Source organism: Numida meleagris, chromosome 3, assembly GCF_002078875.1.
Source record: "Numida meleagris isolate 19003 breed g44 Domestic line chromosome 3, NumMel1.0, whole genome shotgun sequence".
NCBI classification, from domain to species: Eukaryota; Metazoa; Chordata; class Aves; order Galliformes; family Numididae; genus Numida; species Numida meleagris.
This window is the reverse complement of record NC_034411.1, coordinates 2,868,970-2,895,820: the sequence shown is the minus strand read 5'-3', so window position 1 is coordinate 2,895,820 and position 26,851 is coordinate 2,868,970. Positions and strand designations below refer to the sequence as shown.

Genomic DNA, 26,851 nt, shown 5'->3' with positions numbered 1-26,851 from the left:
TCTTTTTATTTTTTACTTGAGATATACACACAGTACTTTTGGAAGGTATTCTCACACTCTTCCTTCTTTCCATGCTCTGCTCTATTACCAAGAAAGGCAGAATGCATTCACCAGTATTTTAGGCCTTTCTTAACCATTTACTGTTCTACAGCAACTCCAAATGGCAGTAGATGAACAACAGACAAAAAAAAAATAAACTGCACGTTATATGTTTTGTAAAGACTTTAGCTTTTGCTTGGAATTTTTTTTCCCTTTGGAGTAGCTTCCACAGAGCAGATTTGTGAACTACACCTTTACTAAGGCTCAGAGTCTTTTAAACAATATCACTGTTTTTTTGTTTGCTTTTGTTTTTTTTTTTTAAATCAGCTGGGTGTAGGAGACTATTCATCTTTGCAGATAAGGTTTGAAACAAATTGCAGGTGATAGCTATAAGACAGATTTCTCAGCAAATCCATCATAGTATAGCTTAGGCAAAGAAAAAAAGAAAAAAAGGATATTTTTTTTTTAACAGAACAGGCTCTAGCTTGGTGTTTCATTAACTTCTCTAACAGAAACCTGTTATCTGCTTTCACTGCCTTTGCACAGATGATCAATTGCATCAGTTAATGAAAGTGTCCTAACGTTCTGAAGAATGTGACCCTACCAACATACAAATTAGCAGTCCTCTCACATGCAAGAATGAGAAAGACAGGCTCTGCAGAACATTGGAGGTTTGGAAAGAAAATCACACGTATCCAACAGCGTACTGCTTTCCAGCAAGGAAAAGGGCCCTGTGCTATCCACTTTGGTTGCCAATGCATTACCCAGGTTCTTTATAATCTTGATTATAAGTGATACGCCATGCCATTCAATCGTACCCTGAGCTGAAGCACCTTAACAAGCGATTGTCCGTCCATCTAATGGTGCTTCCTCACCAGTGAAGTTATTTGGTGAGCTGAAAGGGGATACTAGCCTATAGAAAGACATTAAAGAAAACTCAACCAGCATGTCTTCAAGGACTATTTAGCTTCTACAGGATCCATCCCACATAAAATGCACTTGTGCCGGCCATCAGTCACAGACATTTATTAGCTTTGGTTTATGCATGCCTGTGGCTTGTAGAAGTCACAGGCATCAGCTGGCAGGTTGGATAGCAGTATGTGACTATCTTTGAAGACAGTCTACTGTATGTGACATGACCGTCTCGAGTCCAAAACAGAACTGAAAAGTGACCTCAGAACAGGGAGTTATAAGGACTACACAAAGAGAGAGAGAGAGAGTGTGCATCTGACTCTTACATCCTGCTCATGGGAAAGAACAATCAACCATCACACTTTTTATGAGCTTGTCCAAGTAGGAAATACTAGTCAGGCATCCAAGAGCCTTGATGTTTCTACCAGTATGTTGAACCTATAGCGCAGTCAAAAGCAAAGGCCTTGAATAATCCTGCCCAATTCAGAGAGATATTCACAGAAGTACAGTTCACCTTTCAAGTCTGAAGGATGGAACAGCTTTTGAAAATCACAAATTCAATTCAAGACAGTGGTAACTGCCAGGACACTGAGACAAATGTTACGATTTCTTAAATGGATTACATTTGTTTGATACAAGAAAATACTCTCTGAAAAAAGAAACAACTCTTCCCATGCACCTCAAAGGCACCTGTTTCTGCAGCTTCCCTTCAAACAGCACATCCAACTCCTGCCAAAGCAAGCTGAGAAAAATCTTGCAGCAGACAGAGATTTAAATTGGATTGTATAGTCAGAACACATGTATCTAATGATCTATATCCAAGCCTGATAAAAAAGAGCAATCCTGTCCTTAGAAGGTGGACAAGACAGAAAAGGAAACATGAAGTAAAAGCTTTGGGGAAAAAAAAAAATGTTGTGCCTTGTGAGCAAACTGTCAGAAGTCAGCTAAAGAAAGAAAAATATCACAGACAACTGCTTACTTATGAAAGAGTGTTGATGATTCTTTTCATAGACTAGTTGACAGAAACAAGCCAAATAATGGTTCTAAAAGTACAGGCTGTCATCTTCCTGGCAGAAAGATGAGACAGAATTGTACTTTCCTGGATAACTATTAGGAAGATGCAAAAGTGTCTACAGACAATGATAAATGGCAATTTTCCAGATTTGAAAAAGTTTCACCTGTTTGAACAAAGACTGCCTTCTTGTGACTGTGATGAACCTAACTCAAATTCGGATGACCTGCACAGGAGCCTTCTCACACAAAAACTGCCAGAAACAGAATGGGCTACAAAGGTCATATTTGATGGTATTTTGGAAATCAGCTTTCTGAAAAGACACGGAGAAGTCTTTCCTGAATATACAGGCAGGAGATTAGTGAAAGAAGCCAGATGGTCAATGAGCTTATGTTCACACATAACTTGGCACATTGGTAATTTGCCAAGTTTCACTGCAGTAAAGCCAAGGCACAGGTCAGCTGACACCAACAGCGCCTAGGTTAATGGTGGTGCTGTCTAAAGAAAGCTTTTCTTCTCATTTCTCAAGTTCGTATCTGATCATGAGATGCGTATAAAAAAGCAGACAGATACAGGGCATATGATTTTAATTGAAAGATACAGCCCAATGGTATTCTTGGCCGAGGAGAGCAGAGTTCTTTATTGTGTCTAAAATAAAAATGACAATAACTTTTTGCAGTCCTGCAAAGTAGAGGAAGAAACTAACCTCTGGGAGATTTCTTCAAAGACAGATAATTAAAGTCAAAACAGACCCTAAACATGGAAGCACTTAGGCATATACCCGCTTGCACTGAGGACAGCAGTACAAGTGTACTGTTAGAAGATAGTGAAAAAATTAAAATAAAGCACAGAGCGATTGTACACGAGGTTTAACTGAAAGAAAGATATCACGTTACTATTCAAAATTAGGGATATGACAAATGTCTTAAGTAATAACGATGTAATTTCACTGAATTATAAGTTATAGAAATCACAATAGCTCTTTGCATCATTGTAAACGTTAGTAGGCAGTTTGGAAAATGCCAGCATTCCCAAGGTAAAGGAAAGCTGCCTGAGATGGCAATTAAATAATGCTCACAGAGCACAAGTGCCATCTCTTTTATTCAGCCAGTAACTTCTTGACATTAGCACCTCTGTCTTCTCATATCAGTAGAAAGAAAAAATATCCTTTATCATTGTTTAACTTCATAACGTAGAGTAGGAATTTTTAAATGGATCTCTTCTGTTGAAGATGAATAATCGATACTTACCCCTTCCCACTGGGGAAGATTTTGAACAGAAACCCAAAGGCCTATAAATTCATAAAACCAAAGCCTGCAAGAAAACATAATCAAAATAACTTTTATGTTGTGAAAGCAACTCCTCCACTACTGGACATTTATTTCTCATTTTGCCAAGCGGTCTCAGAAACTCACCTGCCCCTCTAACCCATTAAAAGAAAAACATGGACATGCTTGTATCACTTTATCTCCTATAGCATCCTCCTTACCTCCAGCTCTGATCCTTATCTACTTCAGCTTTATCATTTCAACATATATTGGTGGTGGGATGGAAGAAGAGGTTGAACCTTCCCAACAATATTCCATTACATTTTGTTACTGAGTGACAGACAGTAACAGAGGGCCAGTCTGCCAGAGTGGCATCTAACATTGGAAGTGTGTGTGAAGCAAAGGTATGGAATCAAATTCCTCTAGGTGGAAAAAATGGCACCCACTGACATTCATTGATGCTTGTTAAACTTTTATGGAGACCAAAGAGTCTACGTCAGCACAGTGAGGGGTGGGCATTGTGTTTCAGCAGTGGTGACACCAACAGGAAAGACAGGCCATGTTCTGGATGGTCATGCAGATTTTTATGAGCATGGATGCAGGCTGTTGTTCATTGCTGGCAAAAAAGCATAGCTAATGGTGGTGACTACTTTGAAAAAAGTGTTGTGTAGCTGAGAATTTGCTCTGTCAAACAGTGTAAGCATGCTCCTTGTACCTGTTGTAGTTTCCATGGAAATAAATACAAGGCATTACTTTCGGAGCAACCTACACATATTCACTCCCTTTATTGGGAGTTTTCACCAACCCCATATCGAAAATATAACTTTTGCCCTAACCAGCCCACACAGTCCCTACACACACTTAATACAGTTGGCTTCTGTTTCAAAGACCACCTTAAACACGACCTAGGTAGCATCTTGTCCTTCAAATGTTTCTCTTTTTCATTCTCAAACTAATTTCCTAAAGCAAACTTCTGACCATCTCACATTTCTACATCTTGACAGTAACGAAAAACCTCCACCTCATTCTCAAAATCATGACAGGTGTAACTTCAGCCTATGCAAAAGCCACATCAGAAGCTACACCAGAGGCGTACAGGTACTTAAGATTATGTTATGGCTAATAATTTCAACTTGTGTGACTATTCTTTCACAGGCAAAATGCATTTAATTCGATTCAGTTTGCTTTGCTGTAGACTGTGTGCTTTTCTCTAGAGAAGATAAACTCAGGCATTAAATTCCCCCAGATTACTTTTACAAAAGGAGAATGCTATAAGAATTTCAATACTGAATTCCAAAAATGCTACTAAAAGCCACCATTCGGTCTGCTGGGTGACCAGGCTGCAGACATTTGTGTCACCAGCAACTTCATAATCAAATAGAAGCAGGAAGAACTGAATGAGAAGATCTCAGTAAGTTTAATCCCTACCATGAAAAACAATTCTGCAAGCACTGTAAACAAATGCTGCTCCACTGCAAAAACTGAAACCTGGGGATTTTTAATACTGAAGATTGTTTACAGAACAAGTACTTTTGAATACGGACAGCTATTCTGATGCTGTTATTTATTTCCATACTTTTTTTTTTAAACAATATCTAGTTCCTTTACCACATGAATTCAAGACACATATACTTACAGGAAATACCACACGAACTGGTTTGCCTGACTGACTTGAAATGTCATCCTGTAAGAGACAACCACTTGTAACAGAACACTACAGCAACAGACACTCAGTTACACTTACTTGAAACCCTTATGGTGAAGTTCAGGAGGAAGGGTAGTAGGCAGAAATAGTTCAAAGTAGGTAATAGCTTTTTGCATGGTAACATCAAACGGGCACATTAAAGGCCGCCATTCTTCTAGCATCTCTGCAGTGGCATCTTCTGGAAAATATCTGAAAAGAAGGAAACCATCAAATATATAAAGACTGGGCTTTAAATTTGGGGGGGGTGCTTGGTGGTGGTAGCTTGGTTTTTGTTTTCAACATTTAAATTCATTTAGCTATTTGTCATAAATCTTAGTTTTACACTAAGACAAAGGCAGTAAATAGGTACTCCTCAACTCCACTTAATCTTCACAAAATACAATGCAAGATCAAGGACATCAGAACAAATCATTTTAAGTCTCTACAGCTTTTCAGCCCTCTTAAGCTGCTACCTAAATTAATTAAACTGGTTCATGCATACATATTCTTAGTGAACATAGCAGCTAAAAAGCTGAAAAGCAGCGTGGCCTTATGAAGTGATACACCAGCTTAATTAGCTATTAAGGGATTTTCAAACAACACTATTTTAAAAAGTTATAGCCTGAGATACTTACACTTTGTTTATACATTATAATACAGAACTTGCCTGTCACAGTTTTCCACCTTAAGCAGCCTATGAACCTGAAGTATTGATCATTCACAACCTCAGTACAACAGAAAAGCCTCTGCACTCCAACCCAAACACCTTAAGGTGAACCAAAAGAACAAGTGGTAAAGAATGGCTCATAGGGTTTGGTGGGTTGCTTTGTGTTTAAATACTTTTCTTTCCCCTCTTAGAAGTAATATAAAAGATATCAGCTTCAGAAGAATTAGTTAACTTACGGTCTGCAGCTCTTCACAAGCGTTTTTAGAACACTTTCTACAGAACTGAAACAAGAAAGAAAACATTAGGGATACTGTATTACCAAACTTCTAGGACAGAATAAAACAAAGAACTATTTGATGATTTTGCCTCAAGAGTTTAAGATAACGTTGATGCAATTAGATATCTTCAGTGAACATGCAGTAGCTAATCACCTTTCACACAGACCAGATAATACAGATTAAAATTGCTTTCCTAAATTCCTGGTTCTACTTTTCAGATATCGTTCTAGTATTCACCAAATTTTGACAAATGAGTAAAGAATTATTACCCTTTCTTAGAAGTACCATCCTGCATTTAATCCATGAATAACCAGCAAAGTAAGGTAACCTCTCAGGGGAAGTTGGAAATACAACCAGAAATAAATTTGAGGATTTCAAGTATTTTTCAGATAAAGGCAATAGACTTCATGAAATTATTATTAAATCCTAAACACCATATCTGACCTTTCGGATTTGGTTTTTTAATTTTTATGTTTTTATTTTCTTAGTGGTACTAAGAAAGAGAAGCAAAGTATCTGCAAGTCAATGGTTAGTTCATTACCTTCCCCTCATACTTTAGCAGCTGATTTTTAAGTGTTTTACAGCAAGAAAACACATTCTAGAATTATTACAGTTGCTTAAATTGAGACAGCATTTTAACATAGATTGTCACAGGATGCCAAGGCATTAAAAAAAAATTAAGAAAATAAACCTTAGAATAAACTCAAAGAATCAGGGAGGCAAAGAGAAGAGACCATTGAACCATAAAGGCTGTCCATTTTCATGTCTGTCAGCTCCACTCCTTACCACAAGACTAGCTCAAGACTGAACTGCACTTCTACCAAAGATCGTTCCCTGAGCTCCAGTTCTGGCAGAGGAGCTCCTTACATCTTTCAGATGTATTTTGGTACTCTTACTAGAAAAACAGCATTCTATAGATCATTGCAAAAAAAATTAAGCTATAGAAATGCTATTTTGATCAGAGTAAAGATGATACAAATTTATCATCTTTAGAATCTTACCAAACATCAGTTTAGATCAGTAATTTCAAGACACACCAATACAGAGCATGCACACACGCTCTCTCTAGTCCTGCACAAATTAAAGAGATCCTGAACAAGCCAGGTGCAACCTAAAGAATGAACCACTCCTAGAGTAATGGGGAGTGTGCACACACAACTTATTCTTACACTTCAACATCAACTGCAAGCCAAGAAAAGCCCACCCAGCCCTCAGAACACTGCTTCAGTTCAAGAAGCACTCCAGAAGTTGCAAAATTCTGTACTTGTTATCCACCAGCGACAAAGTAAATGTTATCTCTGACAGAATGAAAACTGAGTTTACTAACAGCTTCTAAAATACAAAGAGATACATCCCATCATTCATTAAACAAAAATAAGATCAAACTCCATAAGAAACTCAAAGATTCTGGGTTCAAGTGGATACTGTTCTTGAAAGAGTTAGGAAATCGGTAACAGTTGTTCCAGGAGTTGATCAGTAAAGCACGAACCAGTAACATTCCTGAAGAGCATTAAAGAGCAACACAATAATTGTTTGCGTGGCAAAACAAATATTCCCGTACTATTACATTCTACTGAAGTAAACTATTACTGTGATGAACCAAAGGACAGAAGAATTTTAAGATACAAATACTGATGGCCAGAGATCAACAAATCTTGCAAGATCACAAGTTTTAAGTCCAATTTGAGCACGTGAGTGAAAGAAAGCAAAGGAGGAAGACTGGAAGGGCTTTCCTTTCCTGTCTTCTGATATCAAATTTAGGAAGGAAGCTAGAAAAACAAACCAACAATAAAACCCCAGCAAGTTATTTCTTCAAAGGTGGAAGCTTCCATCTAAGATACAGTGAAACCACAGGCCAGCTACAGAAAACATCTTGCAAGAGTTCATTTTGATGACTACTAGTTAGACAAGACCAAGAGCATATTGCTGGGGAGAACTTATTGCTAATTTCTTGCTAGTTACTGTTTTCATTTTCACTTTGAACCAGCTTTCTCTAATCTCTTAGCAGCGGCTTCTGTTCCACTGTTGTTAGACATTTTACATAACCATTACTGTAGAACTACTCAAATATCTACAGTTACTGCACTAGCAAATTGCTGTGTGCTGCTGTACCTTTTACCTTAGCTTGGAACTAAGTGAGCACAGCAGCCAATAACTGCATACATAGCCCACGCCGGACTGGATCAGCAGCACACGGAAGGTTTCCTTCCGGCCCTTGCTCAAGTATTTAATGCTGACTATTTGCATACGGCAAGGAAACCTTCATAGGAGAAATTCTAAAAAACAACTTATACTGCAAGGCATCTGCTATTAATTATTGGAACGGTTCATTTAATGAGATAAAAAGAAGTCTTCTCATCCCTTTGCTTTTGGCTCCTCCTTATTGCCTGAAGGGTTGTCATCACATTACTATACTGCATCACATGGATATGTCACTAATCATCATTTTGGCACTACACGATTATCTTGCTCATTTAGCAAGGACATAATCGTTTTCATTTATCAACCTATTTTTTTGTCTGCATTTTCAAAGAGAAATGTGTTTCTCTTGACACAACATACAAACTGACATGTTGACTCCTACACCATCAAAAAGCTGTAAAAGCACCATTTTCAATTCTTCAAGACAGATTCAGGCCTTAAGGGGCATTCTAACCCTACAGTGGACACTCCAGTATAAGAGTTTAAGACAATGAAAAGAGCAACCAGCTAGAGTTTCACAAATGGCATTATTCCAGTGTATTTCTAGCAACGTTGGCCCCAAACCAGTACCTTATTTGATTACTACAACTAAAAGCTTCTTCCAAAAAAAGAAAACCAAAACCAAACCACTGCAATGCTAAAGTTTCTCCCTGACGACTACTTCACTTCCACTTAGATCACTTTAAAAACTATTTCTGAATTTATGTACATGCTAAATCTTCTGATTGTTTTGTTTGTGAAAATTCCTAGCAGACTCTACCAGCACAGGAACTTTGTCTCACACTTTACAATGACAAGGTCATTGCCGAGTACATTTTCCAGAATCTATGAGCTCACTGCCCAAGCACTTTCCATGATTTCATGGTTTTTAATAGCAAGGTAGACCTGCACGGTGACATGCACTCCTGCACAAATGCTCATTTATCCGTTTTCAGACACTGCCATTATTCAAATGTAAAATTCATCCTTCGTTTGACCCTTAAAATACTTATGCTGGTTAAATTAGTTAGCGTATAGCCACTTGATCAGCCACTTCACACACACTATCTTGTTTCCCAATTAGAAACGTTTACATACAGTGCGACATTCTCATAAACAGTGGTGTAATGTTAACATTCGGTTTTCCAATACATTATTTACACAGAAAATTACACCTGTGTGACAAGTGTTACAGTCTAACAGAACATGCAGAAGATTACACATCGGCCAGAGCTGAACAAAAAAAGTCATTCTTACCACCTATGTAATACATTAAGCACAAATGTTTTAGGTGAAGACAAGCCTGGTCGATATGAACTGAATGTAAAAAAAAAAAATAAATAGAATTAAGACAGTAGTTAAATTATCAGCTACGTATCAAATTAACTCAGCTTTTAAAAATCTCTCGACATCCACCAAAAAGATACCCTTCAAAGTTGATGTAAACAAAATGAAAAAGCACCGTATGAGAACAAATCGCACTGCATATGAAGTCTGACTCTTCCTACTATTAACAAAAGCTAGATGTTTCAGACAGACCATCCAGACAGCTAGCTTTGTCCCAGCTTCACCTTCCTTTCCCTCTAAGCAGAAGTCTCCCTGCCACCACACAAGCCTCTCACACAGTAAATGAACAGCGACCAGTCAACACCCCCACAGACAGTTAAAGTAGGTGCTGGCATATGCATAAAATGATCCAACTGGAAAAGGCTCTGCTCTTTTTGATTTTCACTTGCAAGTAATATCTACAACTAGCAAAATAATGCAACTTAGTAAGACGGTTCAGTTAGCAAAATTATTTTTCCAGCTACATAGCCAGTGGACAAATTCAACGTTAAAGCTCTGTAACAAGTTACAAAGCTCCATCTACTTTCTGCCTGTGTCACATATCAGCAATAGGATCTTGTATTCAGCAAAAGCAATCCATGATAAGACTTTAATATTCACAGGAACAAAGCAATTTTTAAAATAAATAAGGACTTTCACTCACTTTTATGAGAAGTTTCAGCTCAAACAAGCTGAATTATCTATGTAATATCTTTTGTAAGTTACAGAGCAGGACCTCCTCTAACTGAAATTACTATGAAAACTAATTTTGGAAATCTGACAGATGGGGAGGGACCGGCAGCTCAAAGAAAGCAAAAAATAAAGTTGTTTTTTTTTTTTTTTAAATCTGTAGACCATTTCTAAAACTCTTAACTGCGTTAAAAACTGATTTATCTCTATCATATCATCACTTTGAATGTGTACTTCCTACTGAAGGCATTTGACTTTTCTCGTACACATACTGATTTACATCTAGAACGCAGACACACGGAATGCTTACAGCGCATATATTTAAGAATACTACCACTTTTTATGCTCCCAAATCCTTATCGTGTTAATACACGGAACAGCAGTTATTTAACCTACATGTTGTTTAAAAAAAATAAATCAACATTAGATCTGTTAAGCTGTGTGTTACCATCCCAAAGCAAGGTGAGGGAGACACCTGCTTCAGAATATTTAGCAGTGAACCTGGTTACATTCAGAAGAGCGTAACAAATACAAGTTATTGGCAGAAGGATATACAAGCACAGTCTTACATGCAACGACTGAAATATAGTCATTGAAAAAAACAGGTTAGTGAAATATAAACAAAATATCTGCAGTACATCAAATTATAGGTAGCAAAGATAAAATTTCTCAGTACTTCCAAGTATTACAGGGACTTATTGCCAGTCAAACGTTTCAAACTGCAGACTTACTTGGGAAACCAATTTAATCCAAGATGTTCTGTTTTGGAGTATAATATCCTTTCCAACATTTCGCAAAGCGGTCTCCACGGTAACTCTAAATCATCCCTGGAAAGCAGTTCTTTTTTCCTAATACAAGAAATACAGCACTTTAGGATTAAACATCTACACTGAGTGCACACAACACCTCAGATCAGGAATGCTGCTCTGAATCACACTTATCTTCAGCATTTGGCATACACTGCAGGAAGGTCAGGCAAGAAAAAAAAAAACAAGCCACACACAGCATTTCTGCATGAACTCAAGCTGTCAAGATCTTCAGCAAGAGTCTGACTAAGTGAAATAAACATTATCAAGTTGTGAAACAGCCTTCGCCTTCTCCCTATCTAAGGTTCAATATTAACACTTAGCTCTCTGATGTTTGCTTTTTCATAATATGAAACTACTATCCTTTTACTCTCACGATCACCAGTATGGCTTGGAAAAGGGCACAGTGTTCACATAATGCAAACTCTTTTAATCAAGATCATCTGTGCAGTAACCTCTAGTGGAACATACCATTACATTAAAGTATATAACAACATGAAGCAAGAGAAGTGGATCAACTACTTAGAGAAGAAAATTTCAGTGGTCAGCAGAAACCTGTACTTACTTTAACAGGTTTATCAACAGGCGTGCAAAACCTTGCATCATGCTGATCTCCAGCTTTGGAATTGTTACCAACTCATACAACAATTTGATAAAAAGCACATGATCTTCTTTGCTGAATTTTCTCCCATACAACCGGATATACCTAAAAATAAAACACAAGACGAGTAAGCAATATTTTTAAGCACGTTCATTTTAGCTAAGACCCGAGTCAGCTCTTGCTGTTCAACGAACCAAAGTAAAACCTACCCTGCACATCTAACAAACAAGCACATAGTCAAAGAAAACCATGGCAATATTTTGACAACTGAAATCCACTATAGGAAAAAAAAAATCAGAATGACCAAATACAATACTACCTACCCAAATGTCCAGACTGTATCTCTGGCATAGTGTGACTGCTCTTCTATACGTACTAGGTTTTTTTACAATGCTCAGAAATTAGAATAAGGCCTATCAAGAAAACCTGTTTTATAATCAGTGACAATCCTAACAGTCCATTTCAGATTTCTTGTTGCTGGTCAGGAAGACAAGGCAATTAAGTATAGTAAATACTAGCAAGTGGCATTCCTAATTACTATGGGATCCTCTGTTATCATAATTTGTATTGCTTCTCCTATGGGGAAAATTGGAATTTAACTAATCTTGGTTTAGTGAGTCTAAAACCAATTTTAAAATGTTAAAGAGTTACATAAAAATAGAAGCATGCTAAAAAGCAGTTACGCACCAAAAGCACTATTTGTTTTTAAACTAATGAGGTAAAGGAAACATTACTTAAATAATGAGAAAGAACAAAGACAGCTTACTGCCTTCCAAGATTCCACAAGCAGCATAACATAATGTTCACACCAGATAGCACAAATACAAGGGTTATATTCTTTCACCTCAGCTCAGAATATACTTGCCACCTACTTTAGTCTCTCTATATCCCCAAGTATTTAATTTCTTTTAAAAAAAAAAAGCAACTGTCACAAGCAGCTTTATTGTACTCTATCATTTTCAGCTGGAGAACTGAAAGGAGAGGACAGGACAAAAAACAGAAACTACTTTACAATGGAGTTTCAAGTGTAGTCCAAACCTGACACCTTCAGTATAGCTAACCAATGTTTTTAGGCATTTGCTGGTACTGTGCCTTCACTGCTGTATTCCTTATAATTGCTATTTTTTTTAAAGCTAACTTTGGAAAAGGTGCTTGTTATTTTCAAGTTGAGATTGAAAAAAGGAATACATTTAAATTCTTAAAATTATGCTAGCACCTTTATAAGGTCCTTGATAAGGTCCTCCCATAGCATTTCACACTTCACACGACTATGAATTGCTATCCACCTGAGGGGTGCACTCCCTTTTTCTAATTGCTCCAGCTACTCTTAAACAGTCATACCAATATACTGCCCTCTGAGTAGCTGTTAGACAAAACGTACAAGATACGAACTGTTTAACAACAATTTGGGGGGAAGCTCATTGGTTCTTTTTGTTTAAGATTCAGCAGAGCTCGGGTGGATTTGTTTCTAAGCACACAGCGGCGAAGCTTCGAGGCTCCGCTCTGGTAATGCGAAGAATGCCAGACCTCACAGTACTTATTTGGTATGTGGGACAGCACGTCGCACAACGCGGCGCTGGAACCGCTGCAGGAGGAGGTGAGGGAGGAAATATCGCTGAAGGAAACCTGCTCCCAAGTAGAACACGCTGCAGAGCTTTCAGAGGGGCAACCGTAAGCAGATACTGATCTAACAACAAAGTTAACTGCCTCGATTACTGAATTTGTTTTCCGAAATTGACTCCTGCAAGACTGCAAAACGTAGTCGATTACTAGATCTGTTTTACTTCTAAATGCTTCACACGCCTCTGCAAACATTTAGCCCTCACCGAATCGGCAGCGGGAAGCTGCCTAGATGAGAAGTTCAGATCCCTGAATAAAACACATACTTCACACAGTGCCATGGGAGCACGTGGTGCTTGGACTCAACTGCTTGACGATTTTTTTCTACTCCATCACTTCCTCATTCCTCAATTTAAAACTCTCTCATCTTCCAGAGTCACCCACAGCTAGCAATCTTACCCAAAGGCTGTTTCCTTGAATAGATACATTCATGGAAACAGTCCCCTTGCTTTTTCCTTTTTTTTTTTTTCTCCCTCCCCCAGCCTTCCTCCTCCGGTTTCCTTAGAGCACACAGTGGGACAGCTGCAAGGCTTGGGCAAACCAACAACCATCAGTTTTCAGAGAAGAGAAAAAAGCCTATACGGGACTACTTCTCACTCCTCTTTTCTTCTTCCCTGTCGATTTCATCAGGGGATTTGCCTTTGACGAGCAGTGTTTTCATTCACATTCAACACATAAGGAAACGAAACAGAAGCAATCTCTGCCCTCCGCCACAGGCCCTTACATCACACGGACCAGCCAGAAACACCACCTACCCACAGAGCAACTACCAGCAGCTGAACAGCTACACTTTTCACTCCTGTGGAACTGCAAATACAAAAAGTCTTCAGAAAACAATGGGTGACAACTGTTTTTTTTTTTCCACTTAGCCTTCCCTTACTTCCCTTCCCTTTATCAAAAGGGAAGGATGTTGTTCAACGCAATGACCAAATCTTAAAGCGTTCACCTATGGGAGTGTACTTCTCTTGATAGTGTATGTCTGATAAAAAAAACCCATATTAGTCACACAGTAACACTATAGGCTCGTTTCACCATGGAACACAGGCTTCTGAAATCAAGTTTAGCCTCTAACAGCTTCCACGTTGTTGTCTTTCAGTCGTAACACGCATGCCTCCAGACATTCACCAACAGCAGTTCTACTATATCAAATGCTATTTAATTAAGAAACTGAGGAAAAAGGGCAAAGAAATGGACAGAACAGAAAGATGTCACTTTGCTGAGTAACTAGACGCCAAACTCCTCCCACAGCTGCATGCAAAAAGAAGTGATTAGGAAGTGAAAATTCTCTTTGCAGTTCCATCCTTCCTGCACAGAGTACAGGGTCTCTATAAGCAAAAAAAAAAAAAAAAAAGACCAAAATTCAATTCCCTCCCCCTCCGTAGGTATTAAGTACTCAATCTCTCACTCCACAATTACAATAGACCTATTTTTAGGAAATGGATTCTCGTATCAAGTGGACATCCTAAATTATCCTAGAAGTTGGCTGCCCTACTAGAGTTAAAAATTACCTTCACTTATGAAGCTGAATAGAGCACTCTCTTGAATTCCTAGCTATCTGCTTTCACTTTCTAACACACAAGAGAGCATTACAATTGGCCTAAAACTCGGGTTTTGACAAACTGTATTGAAAACAATGACTCATGCTCACTAAAACTACTCGAATCAGATGTATGCGTACACTATACAGGCACATAACCATTACATATCCACAAGGAAGGCTTATATTTTTCTGTTAATGATGGGCGGGGAACAGCTAGGGAAAAAAAGATTTACATAGCGGTAGCAATTAAAACACTTCAGCAAGTCCCACTGAGAGGCTGACATCCTCCCTGCAACACTGTGCCCTATCACCCAAAGCAGCTGAGATACATTTTTCATGCCTTACACCTCAATGTCATTTTGTATTAGACAAACACACAAGAAGTCATTGTCAGGAACAGAAGCCCTGTCCCTTAGCACCAAAAACTCCTTATCTACCCAAGCAGAACGCACAGGAAGACTCTTGTGTGTTTTTCAGGCTGCAAAGTCAACTACACTTGCTTAATTGTCCATATTGCACTAAGATGCACATTTACAGGCTATGCCCTAAAAGAAAACCTAAAAAGTTTCAATATGAAATATAAAAACAGTGGAAAAAAAATGGAAACAGCAACCTATTTTTGACCTATGAGACAACACAAGTATGATGCAAGTCCATTTAAACAAATGATTTTGATGCAACATGTTTTGCTGGGTTTTTTTTTTTTTTTTTTGGACACTGTAGCAAGTTATACAACAGCTGACATTTAGTTTTCTGCTTTCACAACAGGATTAGTGTTTTATAAGATACAGATTCTACCAGCCAAGGTTGGAGGAGTCTTGGGGTAATAATCACATTCGAATGCCAGTCTTTGAGGCAAGCACTTCTCCTTGCACAAGAAGTCTCACTGAGTCATGAGTTACTTAAGTAGCTGTCTTCAGAAGAGAAAGTTGTCTTGCTACACTCTGTATATGCACTCCACCGAAAGGATCCATTTACATGACCTAACGTTATGCATAAAATGCAAATTATACAAATTAGATGGTAGACATTTTATCTGATAAACATCATTTTCGCTCTTCTTCCTCCCATTTCAGTTCACGACACCAGCAAGACAAAAAAACTCATTTTAAGATACCTGTGCAAGTCATGCTCTCAACTACAGGGAGTATAAGAACTGAAAGCCCTCAGGTTCAATTGTCATCGCAAAATAGAAAACAGAAACTGACTTCAAATTTTTAATTAAAAAAAGATTTAAGTTTCACTTTCATTCTTTGTACTCTACAGGGTTCATTCACGGCTGTATAAAGTTACAGAGCACCTGAGAAAGCACAGCACTAGTGCACAAAACTCATGTGTTTAGTAGAGTGTTTTTTTCTCTGAACTCATTCATTTTCACACCTTAAAATTTTTTTGTATCAGCGTTTTTATCTGTACACGTAATAAAGATGTGCCAGACATGACTCCGAATTATAAATGCTGTCAGAATACTGGCTTTTATGATTCTGATACCTGCAACCAAGCAGAGCAGAAACCTTACTATTATGAAGACCCATTGCACTCTCCCACCAAGAAAAAGTAAAATTCACGATAGCTGGTGAGCAGGGAGAAAGGTACTAAGCTGACACTGAGAGGAATTACCCTCTATCAACAGACAACAAAGCTTGGATTTTCTAGTCGTTATCCTAATTGATTTAGATAGGAAATCAGAACACAACATAATATGGAAACGTTTCATCTAGGCCTAACTAAGCTGTAATGAAAGTATTTAAGCCTGCAAAAGCACTCCGTCAAGTCCAGCTGAGGAGCAAAACACCTCTCATGTTAAGTACACTTATTTTTAACCCAGTAACACTGTTTCCTCCCTGCTTGCACAACACATGCTCCAAGGCTTGCTTACTGCATAGAACAGGCCACAAAGAAATCTTTAGACTAAGAGGCATCAGACAAGTTGCACAACACACAATGAATTCAAACTTCAAAGAGTAGGTGGGAAACCACAAATTAGAGCCTCCTGTCGCTTCTGTGATTCACACAGTGGCATAGCGGCAGCTCTCAACTGGTTAAAATCACTGCCCTAAAGCCTGAACTGCTAACGGTCACGGCAACTGACAAGACTTGGGGTAATTCTAACATAACCCCACACAATTTTTAAGGATTTACACGCCATGTTTAGCCGAGGTGCCTCTTGCAGATCTTTATCTTCATAAGAGCTGCTGCAGCGTACTTCAGCTGGATTAGCATACGAAGTTCTACCACAACTCCAACGGGGCAACTGAAAGCAGCACAAGCTCCCAGATGGCTGGGCGGGGGGGGGTCAAAAACCAGCGTTGAGCTGGTTCCAAGCAGGTTAAACTGTCACATAGCGAAAGCACGTGAGTCATTTTGAAACCATCGACATAGCTCTATCTAAGAATGCCTCTTGGCAAACATAGAGGCAGTTCAGTACGTACACGCACAACAGATGTGAATATGCGATGCGTGTTAGAATCTCTATTAATCAACAACTACATCAAAAAAAAAAAGGGAGAAAGGAGAATTCCACGAGAGGCTCTCCGGACTTTAAGAGAAATACACAGCTCACCATTTCTGGCACACGCTCCCCGGAGCACCGGGCAAGAACACGATACATAACTGCGGAAATGCGTTTACCAGTGGAAGTTACGGCACGGGCAGCGCGGCTCTCCGCCTGCGGAACGTAATCCTGCGAGCGCCGGGCTGACCAGCGGCCCGCCCCGGGAAACGCTCCGTGCTCCTCCAACGCAAGCCACGCACGGATAACGCCTTGCACAACCCGCTCAGAAAGGCGAGAGGTCAGACAGGTGGCCGAGCAGGGAGCAAACAACCAAACAAAGACGATTTCGGGCAAAATAACGAATTAAGGAAAGCCAGCTCGATCCGTAGCGTTCGTAACGGTTCGCAGACGACGGGCCACCTTTGTCCCGCTGCCCCAGGCCGCCCGAACCCCCGACGCCGAGGCACCGCCCGGGGCACTCACGTGGAGAGCTTCCTGGTCCAGAAGAGCCCCCCCGGCCACAGCTCCTGCAGCTGCACGGCCCGCGCCAGGTTGCCTTTGATCTGCGCGAGGAAGCGGGCCGCCTCGGCCTCCAGGCGCTCGCCGTAGGGCAGCAGTTTGTTGTAGACGATTTCCTTCTGCGGCGGCGGTAGCGCCATGGCCGGCCCCGCTCCGCCTCCCGGCCCGCCGCCGCCCGCCACCGCTCCAGCAGCACCGCGCCGTGTCGGCTTCGCCGCGAGTGAGCAAACGGCCAACGACGGCCCGCCCCGCCCCGCTCGCTTCCGCCGGAAGGCGGGGGCCGAGGGCGGTTCCCGCCCGGCGGAGCGCTTCCTCCGGCCGAGGGACGGGGGCCCGTTGGCACCCCGCGCTCCCTGTGTGGCGCCGCAGCCCGCCGCCATTTTGCGAGAGCCGCCCCGTGCCTGCTTCGGGCTCCGGGCAGCGCCGGCACTCTGGGTGTGCCGGGCGTAGCGTGGGGCTGCAGAGCGGCGCTAGGGAAAGGCCCTCGCGCCCACTCGAATTCTGAATTCACTCTTTGTGGTTTTGCGGTTTATTACAAATCTCTTTTGTAAAGCGGCGGGGATCCCAAGGTAGAAGTCTTAAAGACGTTCTTCCACCGCCCTCAAGGGCTGCGGGAGAGAGCTGAGCGTCAGGCACAGAATCACAGAATTGTGAAGGTTGGAAAGACCACTAAGATCACCAAAGCCAACCCCAGCCCACCCCACCATGTCCACTGACCATGTCCCTCAGTGCCACATCCCCACGGCTCTGAACACCTCCAGGGACGTTGACCCCACCACTCCCTGGGCAGCCTGTGCCAGTGCCTCACCGCTCTGAGAAGAAATTGCTCCTAACACCCAACTTGAACCTCCCCTGGCACAATGTGACGCCATCACCTCTTCTTGCCCAAAGGAACTGATGTGAAATGGGGATGGAGTTTGTGATGGAAATAATTAGTCACAGGGTCTGATAGCAGATTGTGCAGCTGCATAAGAAGCTTATTGGAAATAATAATGCTAGTCAGTGAGACAGGGCTTGGCGGTGCCTGGTCCTGCCATTGGCCTCTAGGTGCTAGATAAAGCTGCGATGAATGTGTGATAACAAGCAGTTCTGATAGCTGTTATCTCCAGCTGTCTCCTAAATATAATTGTTAATTGAATTTCCCCTCAAGAATTACATCCTGACCATTGAACAGCTGCAAGCTGATTAGATGTAAAGCTACTGACAAGGGCAAATCCTATTTTCTGGTCTTTACACTCAAACTAGCCCTGTTAATAAAAGAAAAAGTGGTTAACTAAATGCTGGAAGATACTACAAAGAGAAGAAACACGACAGAAAATCTGTGTGCAATAAGGCTGTGATGCTCAGGTATTCTCATAGTGTTTTCCTGAGGAGAGCATTTATACTGTATTGTTACTGTGTGGGCCAGGAGCTGGACTCGATGATCCTTATGAGTCCTTCCTACTCTGGATGTTCTATGTTTCTCTGATTCTACATGGCTTTTGTACGAGCCACTAGTTTTATTTCCACTCCAGTGCAGCAGGTCCTCTGTGTGATCCACACACCAGTTTGAGCAGTGGCACTACCTCCATTTACTGCCATCCCAAAATATTCAGCACAAATGCTGTAAGTTTCTTCTGGAGAAAAGTACTAGTAAAGCAACGTTGTATGAATAGGGTTTACCCAGGCACCTAAAGGAGGCTCTTTGCTACTTCATACCTCTCCCATCAAGTATTTTTCTTGTAACATCTTGGGAAAGTGGAAGTGTACAATCACTTTAGGTGAATCAAATAACATTTTTTCAAAGCTTCAGTGAAAATAATTGTTCTCAGTTATGGGATGAAACCAGGATAAAATATTTTGCTATTTTCCCTACTACAAACAGCCAAACATTTTCAAGCAGGTATTGCCAAAAACAAGATAATTTTATTTTTCTCACTTCCCCACACCTATGTTTTTAATAGAAGAAAGGTGATGATGTTGTGTTGTGCGCTCAGTACTTTTACAGTGCCTTTTCATTGCTAGAAAAGTTTGTGTCACGTATTCTTGTGAATTATTTCTGTCAGCTTTTACATTTTTACCAAACAGTTTGGACTATCATTTTTATTTTTATTTGGGTGTTATTTCTCGACATCTTTTGCAGAAGCATTAAAATTACTTTCTGTTGCTTCCTATCTACCCTTTGCAAAGAAGCTATATGTGAATTTCTGCCCCTTTCTGGCTCAAGACAAAAATAAAAGTTGACTTCTGTCAAATCTCTGTGTGCATAGTAGACCTTATTTCCTATTTTGCTGGGGAAAACAGAAATAAACAAAAGGTGAAGCCAAACACTCTGAAATTAATACTTTTATTATAAATTCTCATTAATTGAGTTCCTGGCCCAGAAGTGGTAATGAAAAATATGCATGTGTAAGGATAAGTAAAAATACTTTTAAAATTTTCTAGGTATGCCTTGAATCTGAAAAATCCAAATTTACTTATTTTCTATCTCTTCTGGGTAATTCTTTTTTAGTTGAATGTGGTAGTGGTTGCTTCAAATGGCAGCTGCCAGTGTGGGAAAGTGTTCATTGAATTTTAAGCATATGGATTTTGTTGTTTGGACTTGGAGAAAAAAACATCGAAATTCTAGTCCAATTTTCTGAAACTGAACTTGGCAGATACATAAGGAATGTCAAAGCTGCTCTCTGTTGCTTCATAGCTACGTTATTAAAAAAGAAAAAAAACCACACAAAAACAACAACAAAAAATCCAACCAAAAAAAAAAAAAAAAGCAAAAACATGAGCACTGTCAGCCTCAGGGAGCTCGTTTAACTGGACCATCAAATCTCCTCAGGTATGACTGCTGTACCTCAGGCACACAATTGCCTTCCACCAGAATCGAACACTTACCTTCCAGGCAAAAACGTGCAAGGTGTGCTATCAGCACCTCAGTCATGCTGCTATCTAATTCGACCTCATTGTTCTCAGAAATGATTCCTGTTTTCAGAATCTGAAACAAGACAAAAGGAGAATCGGGTCCATCTGCAATTACAACAGTAATCATACATATGGTACCTGTGCTTTCAAAGTATTTTCTGCCTACTGAATCATTTACATTTGATAATTATTAAAAAACTAATCCTTTCTCCCCAGTGTACTGGCCTTCTGCTATTTAAAAGGAAAAAATATGACACGTGTTGCCAAGTGAGTCAAAAATACATTTGTTCTTCAAGTTTGCAATATGTTTTGGCTGTGGCGGTGTGTAAAAGCACATTTGTTTCCCGAGTCATATGATGAAGGACTAGCTTTCATAACAAGGAACCCGTCTGTGCTACTTGCATCAACAGCTTTTTCCTCTCCTATTAAGTAGGAGGAATATGAATCGAGAGCAACCTAAATATGGTTGCCACTTCTTTTGTTTTGGCATTAAATCCTGAAAATTGGTGAACCCAAGTGTTGTAGTTGAGAAAAAAAACCCTCAATCTTCCCATTCATGTGAAATTTTGACTGTTAACGATGGATTAAGTAACGCTGTTAACACATTCCCTTGTTGGATGGCATGCTGCCTGAGGTCAGCTAACACCAGTAGTCATCAGCAGTTAGGAAACTTGTCACTCAATCCTAATGGCGCTTTCTGCTCTCTCAGCTGTCAATCAGTTACTTTTCCTACATGGATGTTTTCCTTGATGACCCATCTGCGCTCTCTGAATGAAGTTAAAAGTTGAATTCTTTGAGTGACAGACTTCTATATACATTAGGGTTTGGAAAAGAAAATCCAGTCCAACATGAGCTTCATAATATCTACATGATATTTACCATGGCCCATGGTACACCTGTACCTCAAAAGACACCACTACAAAAATAAAGCGGAACAGCTTGTTTTTGGATGTTGTCGGTGATGAGGATCCTCAGACTTTCTTGTCCCTGTGTTTCTAAATTGGTCAGTCACCCAAAGAAGGCGCTGAGAGATGCCAAAGACATTCAGGAAGCTGCTGCCATGCTGCTCACCCACTTGCAGAGAAGATGACATTAACATACTTTCTCCCAGAAGAAGCATCCGTAATTAGTAGCTGCAAGTCTTTAGACTAACAAGGCCATTTCCATTGCAAGGAGCTGCTCCATCCCTTCAAGACAAGGACATGAGAAAGGACTATAATTACAGCGTGCTGTCAAAGTGTTTACTGCCCTGCCCCTGGGAAATTAAGTTACTGCAGGGATTTTTGGGTAGTTGCAGTTCCTTGTATGGAATAAACAGTGAAGAGCAGTAATTACTGCTGCTCATCTTCCCTCCTGCCCCTAGGAACTCAACTGCAGCTATTACTTTTTGGGGGAACAATGAGCAAGATGGCAGTAGGATTAGTCACTCTAAACAATATTCTGAAGCATGTGTATGCAATTCAAATCGCTAGTTTTAATCAAACGAGCAGGGACACTGATTTTAAAAACAACACATTACACTGGATTGTAGTTAGAAATCTCATCTGGAGACATCTGTTACTTCTTTTGCATTATTTAAAAAAAATCTGAGAAATGCTGCTCTGCCAAAATATAGGAAAAATTCTGGTGAGCCTGAAGGCTACAAATTGGAAATGCACTTATTGCATAAACTTTTTTTTTTTTTTTTTTAAAATCAGAGAGTGTATCTATTTGGAGGATGGGGGCAAAAGCAATGACAGCATCTGAATAAGGTGCCAAGGAACTTAAGCTTTCTGTATAGTACAGGCCAAAAATAGGTTCTTCTGAAGCGTGACTCAAGGTAACTAATTTTAGGTCCCTAAAGTAAGGCTGTCTGAACACTCTATTACGTGTTTCAAGTTGGATGGGTGGCTCAGTATGATCTAAAGCACACATCCTGCACACTGATAGAGTTCTGTTTCGATAATCCCACGTGTGATAATTTTCTCAGGTGAGTCTATGCTGTTTGGAAAAGAATTTGAACAGAAGAGGCAATTGAGTCATAGAATCACCAAGGCTGGAAAAAACTTCCCAGATCATCCAGTCCAACCTCCCACCTTCCACCAATATTGCCCCACTAAACCGTGTCCCTCAGTACAACATCTACACAGTTCTGGAACACCTCCAGGACGGTGACTCCATCAGCTCCCTGGGCAGCCCATGCCAGTGCTTGACCACTCTTTTGGAGAAGAGTTCCTAATACCCAACATGAACCTCCCTTGATGCAACTTGAGGCCATAACTTGAGGTCAATTGGGAAGTGTTTAAAGCGTTCATATGGGCACCTGTGTACTTTGTAAAACTTTACTTTGCAGACAAGGCTGACTCCATACAGGCAACGTTGCTATCTTTCACCTTCCATTCTTGGTGGTTCTGTTTATGAGAGTCTTGGCAGTAAAATTCATCCTCAATGGTACTGATTCATAAGATATTATTTGACCTCTCTTTAACAGCTAAAGTTAGTGGGTTATTGTTCTTACAAGGAGTGCAGTCTGTACAAACACAGGACCAAAATTATCTCTGGCAAAATCATTTATAGCAGAATTGATGTTCCCTCTCCACCTCCTGTTCCCTTTAGTTGCCTTACTGCCTAAGATTTGGAATGCAAAATTGTCTTAAATCCACACATGAGAATTTGGCTTTGACAGTCTGTTCCATCTACATATCTGAAGCTCCTGAAGATATCCCTGGAAACTGTTGAAGCTGTAGGGAGAAAAAATAATAGACTTGAGCCTCATTATAGGAGCCTCCTGCTGATTTCTTTCCAAATTATTTGTAGCTATTTGAAATGAGTAATAATTCCTCTGATATGAAATAAATGCAGCCAACTTTGGGATAAAAGGCATTACCTTTTTTTTTCTTCCCCCTTTTGAGGGGCAGAAACATGGATTTTTCTGCTTCACCATTTTGCCAAACTGAAACCAGAGGCAGAAGAGCATCTAATGACAGCAAATTTGCAAAGGTCTGTTCTACAGATCCTGCTGTTGTAGGAAATCAGGGAAACAGTCCCTCAGCAGCCATCAGTCTCTTGCATAGAAACTGCTTGTTAAGGACTTGGCAGTTTCAAGCAGCTACTCCAGAACTGCAGCAGACCTTACCCCTTTTTTTTTCTGGTATTTTTTTCAGTGGTAAATGCATATGTTACATCTTCATCTGCAGTTATCAATTCTCTGGCTTGTCTATTCAATTCTCCCCTTCCAGTTTCCTTCCAGTTCTTACATTATCACAATGACAACTACACAGAAATTTTTGGGGCGGGATTTATCTTTCAAAATGGGAACAAATAATGAAATTTAAACTTGCTTGACATTATCTTAACTTCAGGAATAGTCCCATTGGCTTCAGTGGGTCACCACATACAGTGTGCTTCTTGGCATTAGAAAATCACATATAAATACATATTTAGAAGAGCCCTCAAAGCCCTTTTGGATATGACTGATGGATCAAACCTGTGAACAAGTATTCTTCATCCTATGATATCTACAGTCCCTCCTCTTTCTAATTAGTCATTAGCAAAAACATTTAGGTCTTGTATGTTATTCTGATTAAGAGAAGAACATTGTCAATCTCTATTAAAAAGGAAGTCTAAGGTCTATTTTCCCAGCCCAGAATGGGGCTAGGAAACAACAGCCAAAGTCCTTGTTTGGATTTTCAAACTTCTTGAAAAAGTTGAGGCTAAAAAAAAAAAGTTGTTTTTCATGGCTATAGCTCATCTGGTTGTTCAGGCTTTAACTCTTCCAGTGGATTGCTTGCTCACTGTTTCAAAGTGTGGACTAGAAATATTTAAATATTTATGAATTATGGAAGAGAGGCACGTACATTCAAGCATTCCCTTAAGCAACCAGTCCTTTCCCTTCTGCTAAAGAATTGTCTATAGTTTGCTTCTGGCTGTATGGTTTTATGCATTGAATCTGCGTGGTAGACTCTGGCACATTTCTAAATGTCCTAAGCAGCAGCTTCTGTCACAGGGCATCATGAAGACATCCAGCAGATTAACAAACCTTGGAGGGGATGACGTGAAACAAGTAAAGAGCTATCTAGCATTCATTTGGCCCAATGTGGCAAATTGCTTATGCTTATATCCTGGTAAAATGGGGATAATTGTGTCAGGGCACGACTATGGCAATGCAGATCCCATTGACTAAAGCTGGGATTCAGGGAACTCTAAATTGATGGGGTTTATTGTGTGAGGTGTCCCACTAAGACGAGATCAAGGTGAAACTGGCTGCAAGTTAATATTTATAACTAACTGTCAAAAAAAAGGCCATTTGGAATAGAAGGAATGTGCTCTAATTAAGGAACACAATTGGACTGTAAATTCAGAGAAGCTCCGGGGAGAGGGAAAAGTTGCTTTTGCCGCATTTCTATGTTGTAACTTAAAGGCTAAGCCTGGTGGAAAACCAAGCCGTATTTAGTGTAAAACCAGAAGCTGCCCCTCCGCTGGACAGGATACCAAGAACTGGGTGAAAAAATAAGGAGGCTTAAAAGACTCAAGTGAGAAAGAGGAGAATCTGTCTTGAACAAAAAGAGCAGAGACGATACCTTGTAATCTCGGCAGAGAGCTTTGCAGGACAACGCAGTAGGCGTTAGCTGTTATTTCCTCAGGCATGTAGTGATACCGCTATCTACAACACCCATGTGTTTTCCTTTTCAGTAACATTGCAGGAGATGAACGCAGAATCTGATTTATACTTTCTTGGCCTTGGCAAATGCGTGCTAAAATCCTAGAACCATGCAGTGAATTAGTCTGATGACCCCCAAATCTGATGAGACGCAGTTGGATAAATGGTTGTCCTTAGAGATTTGAGCCCTGTTTGAGTGGGAAGGATGGAGCAAGGGATTGGTCATTCGTACTTGGAACAGTGCCATGAGGCTCCAAAACTAAAACAAACTGGCTCGGAGTCACTCTGGTTGTCTCCAGAAAGTGAACACCTCAGAAAAGCAAGCATTTTGAAATGGGAAGTTGGAAGGAAAGGCAATCTGGGGCGATGTCGGGGGTGCCAGGGGTGTTACCAAGTCAGCTTCACTTTCAGATCCCAACAGAGCTTACAACAGCTTGTTGTGCCTTAGGTGCCAAGCTAAACACTTCTGCTGCATCAGCTCCAGCATTGAGATTGCAGCCACGAGGACGGCCATACAGCTGAGACTGCCATCCCTGTGTATCAGCTGTTATCACACTGCTGCACAAAGCACTGCAGGGCAGCACCCTGGGTCTCCAGGAGCCTTTCAGGGAGTGGTTGGTGCTGTCAAAGTTGCTTTGTTCAGTATCTTTCTTGGGTCCCCCTTTTTAAGTCCAAACCTTTCATGTTAATCTCTTGCTGTTTTTCTTCACTGGATTCCCAGGCTCCAAGCCATTTTCTCTCTCCAGCCCACACAAATAAATCTTTTTCCAGGAAAGTTTTTAGTTTCATTAAGACTGACTTCAGTTAGTATCTGCTGTGGAAATCTGTAAGAAGAGCTTTGGAAATCTGCAAGAACAGCTTCCTGTGCCAAGTTTAAAACTTAAAACTAAAGACAGAACCAGGCGTGCATAAAATTTTACTCCCCTCTGTGCACTCTCCATTTTCTTCAGCTCGTGGAAGGCAGACATTCTGAGTCACAGGCTGTATCACTGTGTTTAATAGTGCTAGATGGGTTTTCTTCCCCTTATTCTTCTGTTTTTACGCTCATTGTGTTTTGGTATCCTAATATTCTGCAGCCACAATTTCAGTTTATGCACAGTATGTAAAGTTGTTTCCATTTGTCATAAACTTGTCTCATCTGTGAGAATTCATGGGCATCAGAAAATTATGGAGTGACATGACACCTATTCATCACTTAGGGTTACTGGGACCTACGCAGTATCCCCTACTGATAGACAAGTATTTTTCTGTTTCAAGACAGTGCAGGACAATCCTAGCTTGGGATCGTCCTAACTGGCTTTGGATGTTGCCTTTCCTGGGTTGTGGTGTTTGCTTGTTTGTTTTGAGATGAGGAATAGCTGGAATAAGATATTTGGTACAGCCGGAGTGGTGCAGCAGCCTATGCTGTTTTGGTCTGTTAACACTTCTCTTAACATACTTCTCTTAAGTGTTTTTTCTTGACAGACCCAAGCATCACATCAATCTCAAAACTGTCTGCAGTAACTCCAGAATCATTCTGGAATTATAAATGGTTCATTCAGAAACCATCACTGCATTTGCGTTGTTCGGTGTGCTTTTGTTCTGCAAAATACTTTGTTTAATAACACAACTTAAGCTGTCCGAAATGTTCAGCCATTTACTTTTGAGATGCTTCTGTAGCTCTTTGCTGTTGCACTTAAT

The 26,851-nt window shown here is 40.3% G+C and overlaps 1 protein-coding gene across 1 annotated transcript in view; it reads right to left on the bottom strand.

The window, feature by feature from the left end:
* The window catches only part of PSME4 (proteasome activator subunit 4), a 65,464-nt gene extending 47,562 nt beyond the window's left edge, over positions 1 to 17,902 (bottom strand). The window contains exons 1-6 of the mRNA XM_021390790.1: positions 17,602 to 17,902; positions 11,429 to 11,569; positions 10,789 to 10,905; positions 5,819 to 5,863; positions 4,976 to 5,125; positions 3,214 to 3,277 (exon numbers count right to left, since the gene is read on the bottom strand). Of these exons, the coding sequence (XP_021246465.1) occupies positions 3,214 to 3,277; positions 4,976 to 5,125; positions 5,819 to 5,863; positions 10,789 to 10,905; positions 11,429 to 11,569; positions 17,602 to 17,777 (693 nt within the window). The 5' untranslated portion in view covers positions 17,778 to 17,902. The remainder of the gene's footprint in view (positions 1 to 3,213; positions 3,278 to 4,975; positions 5,126 to 5,818; positions 5,864 to 10,788; positions 10,906 to 11,428; positions 11,570 to 17,601) is intronic.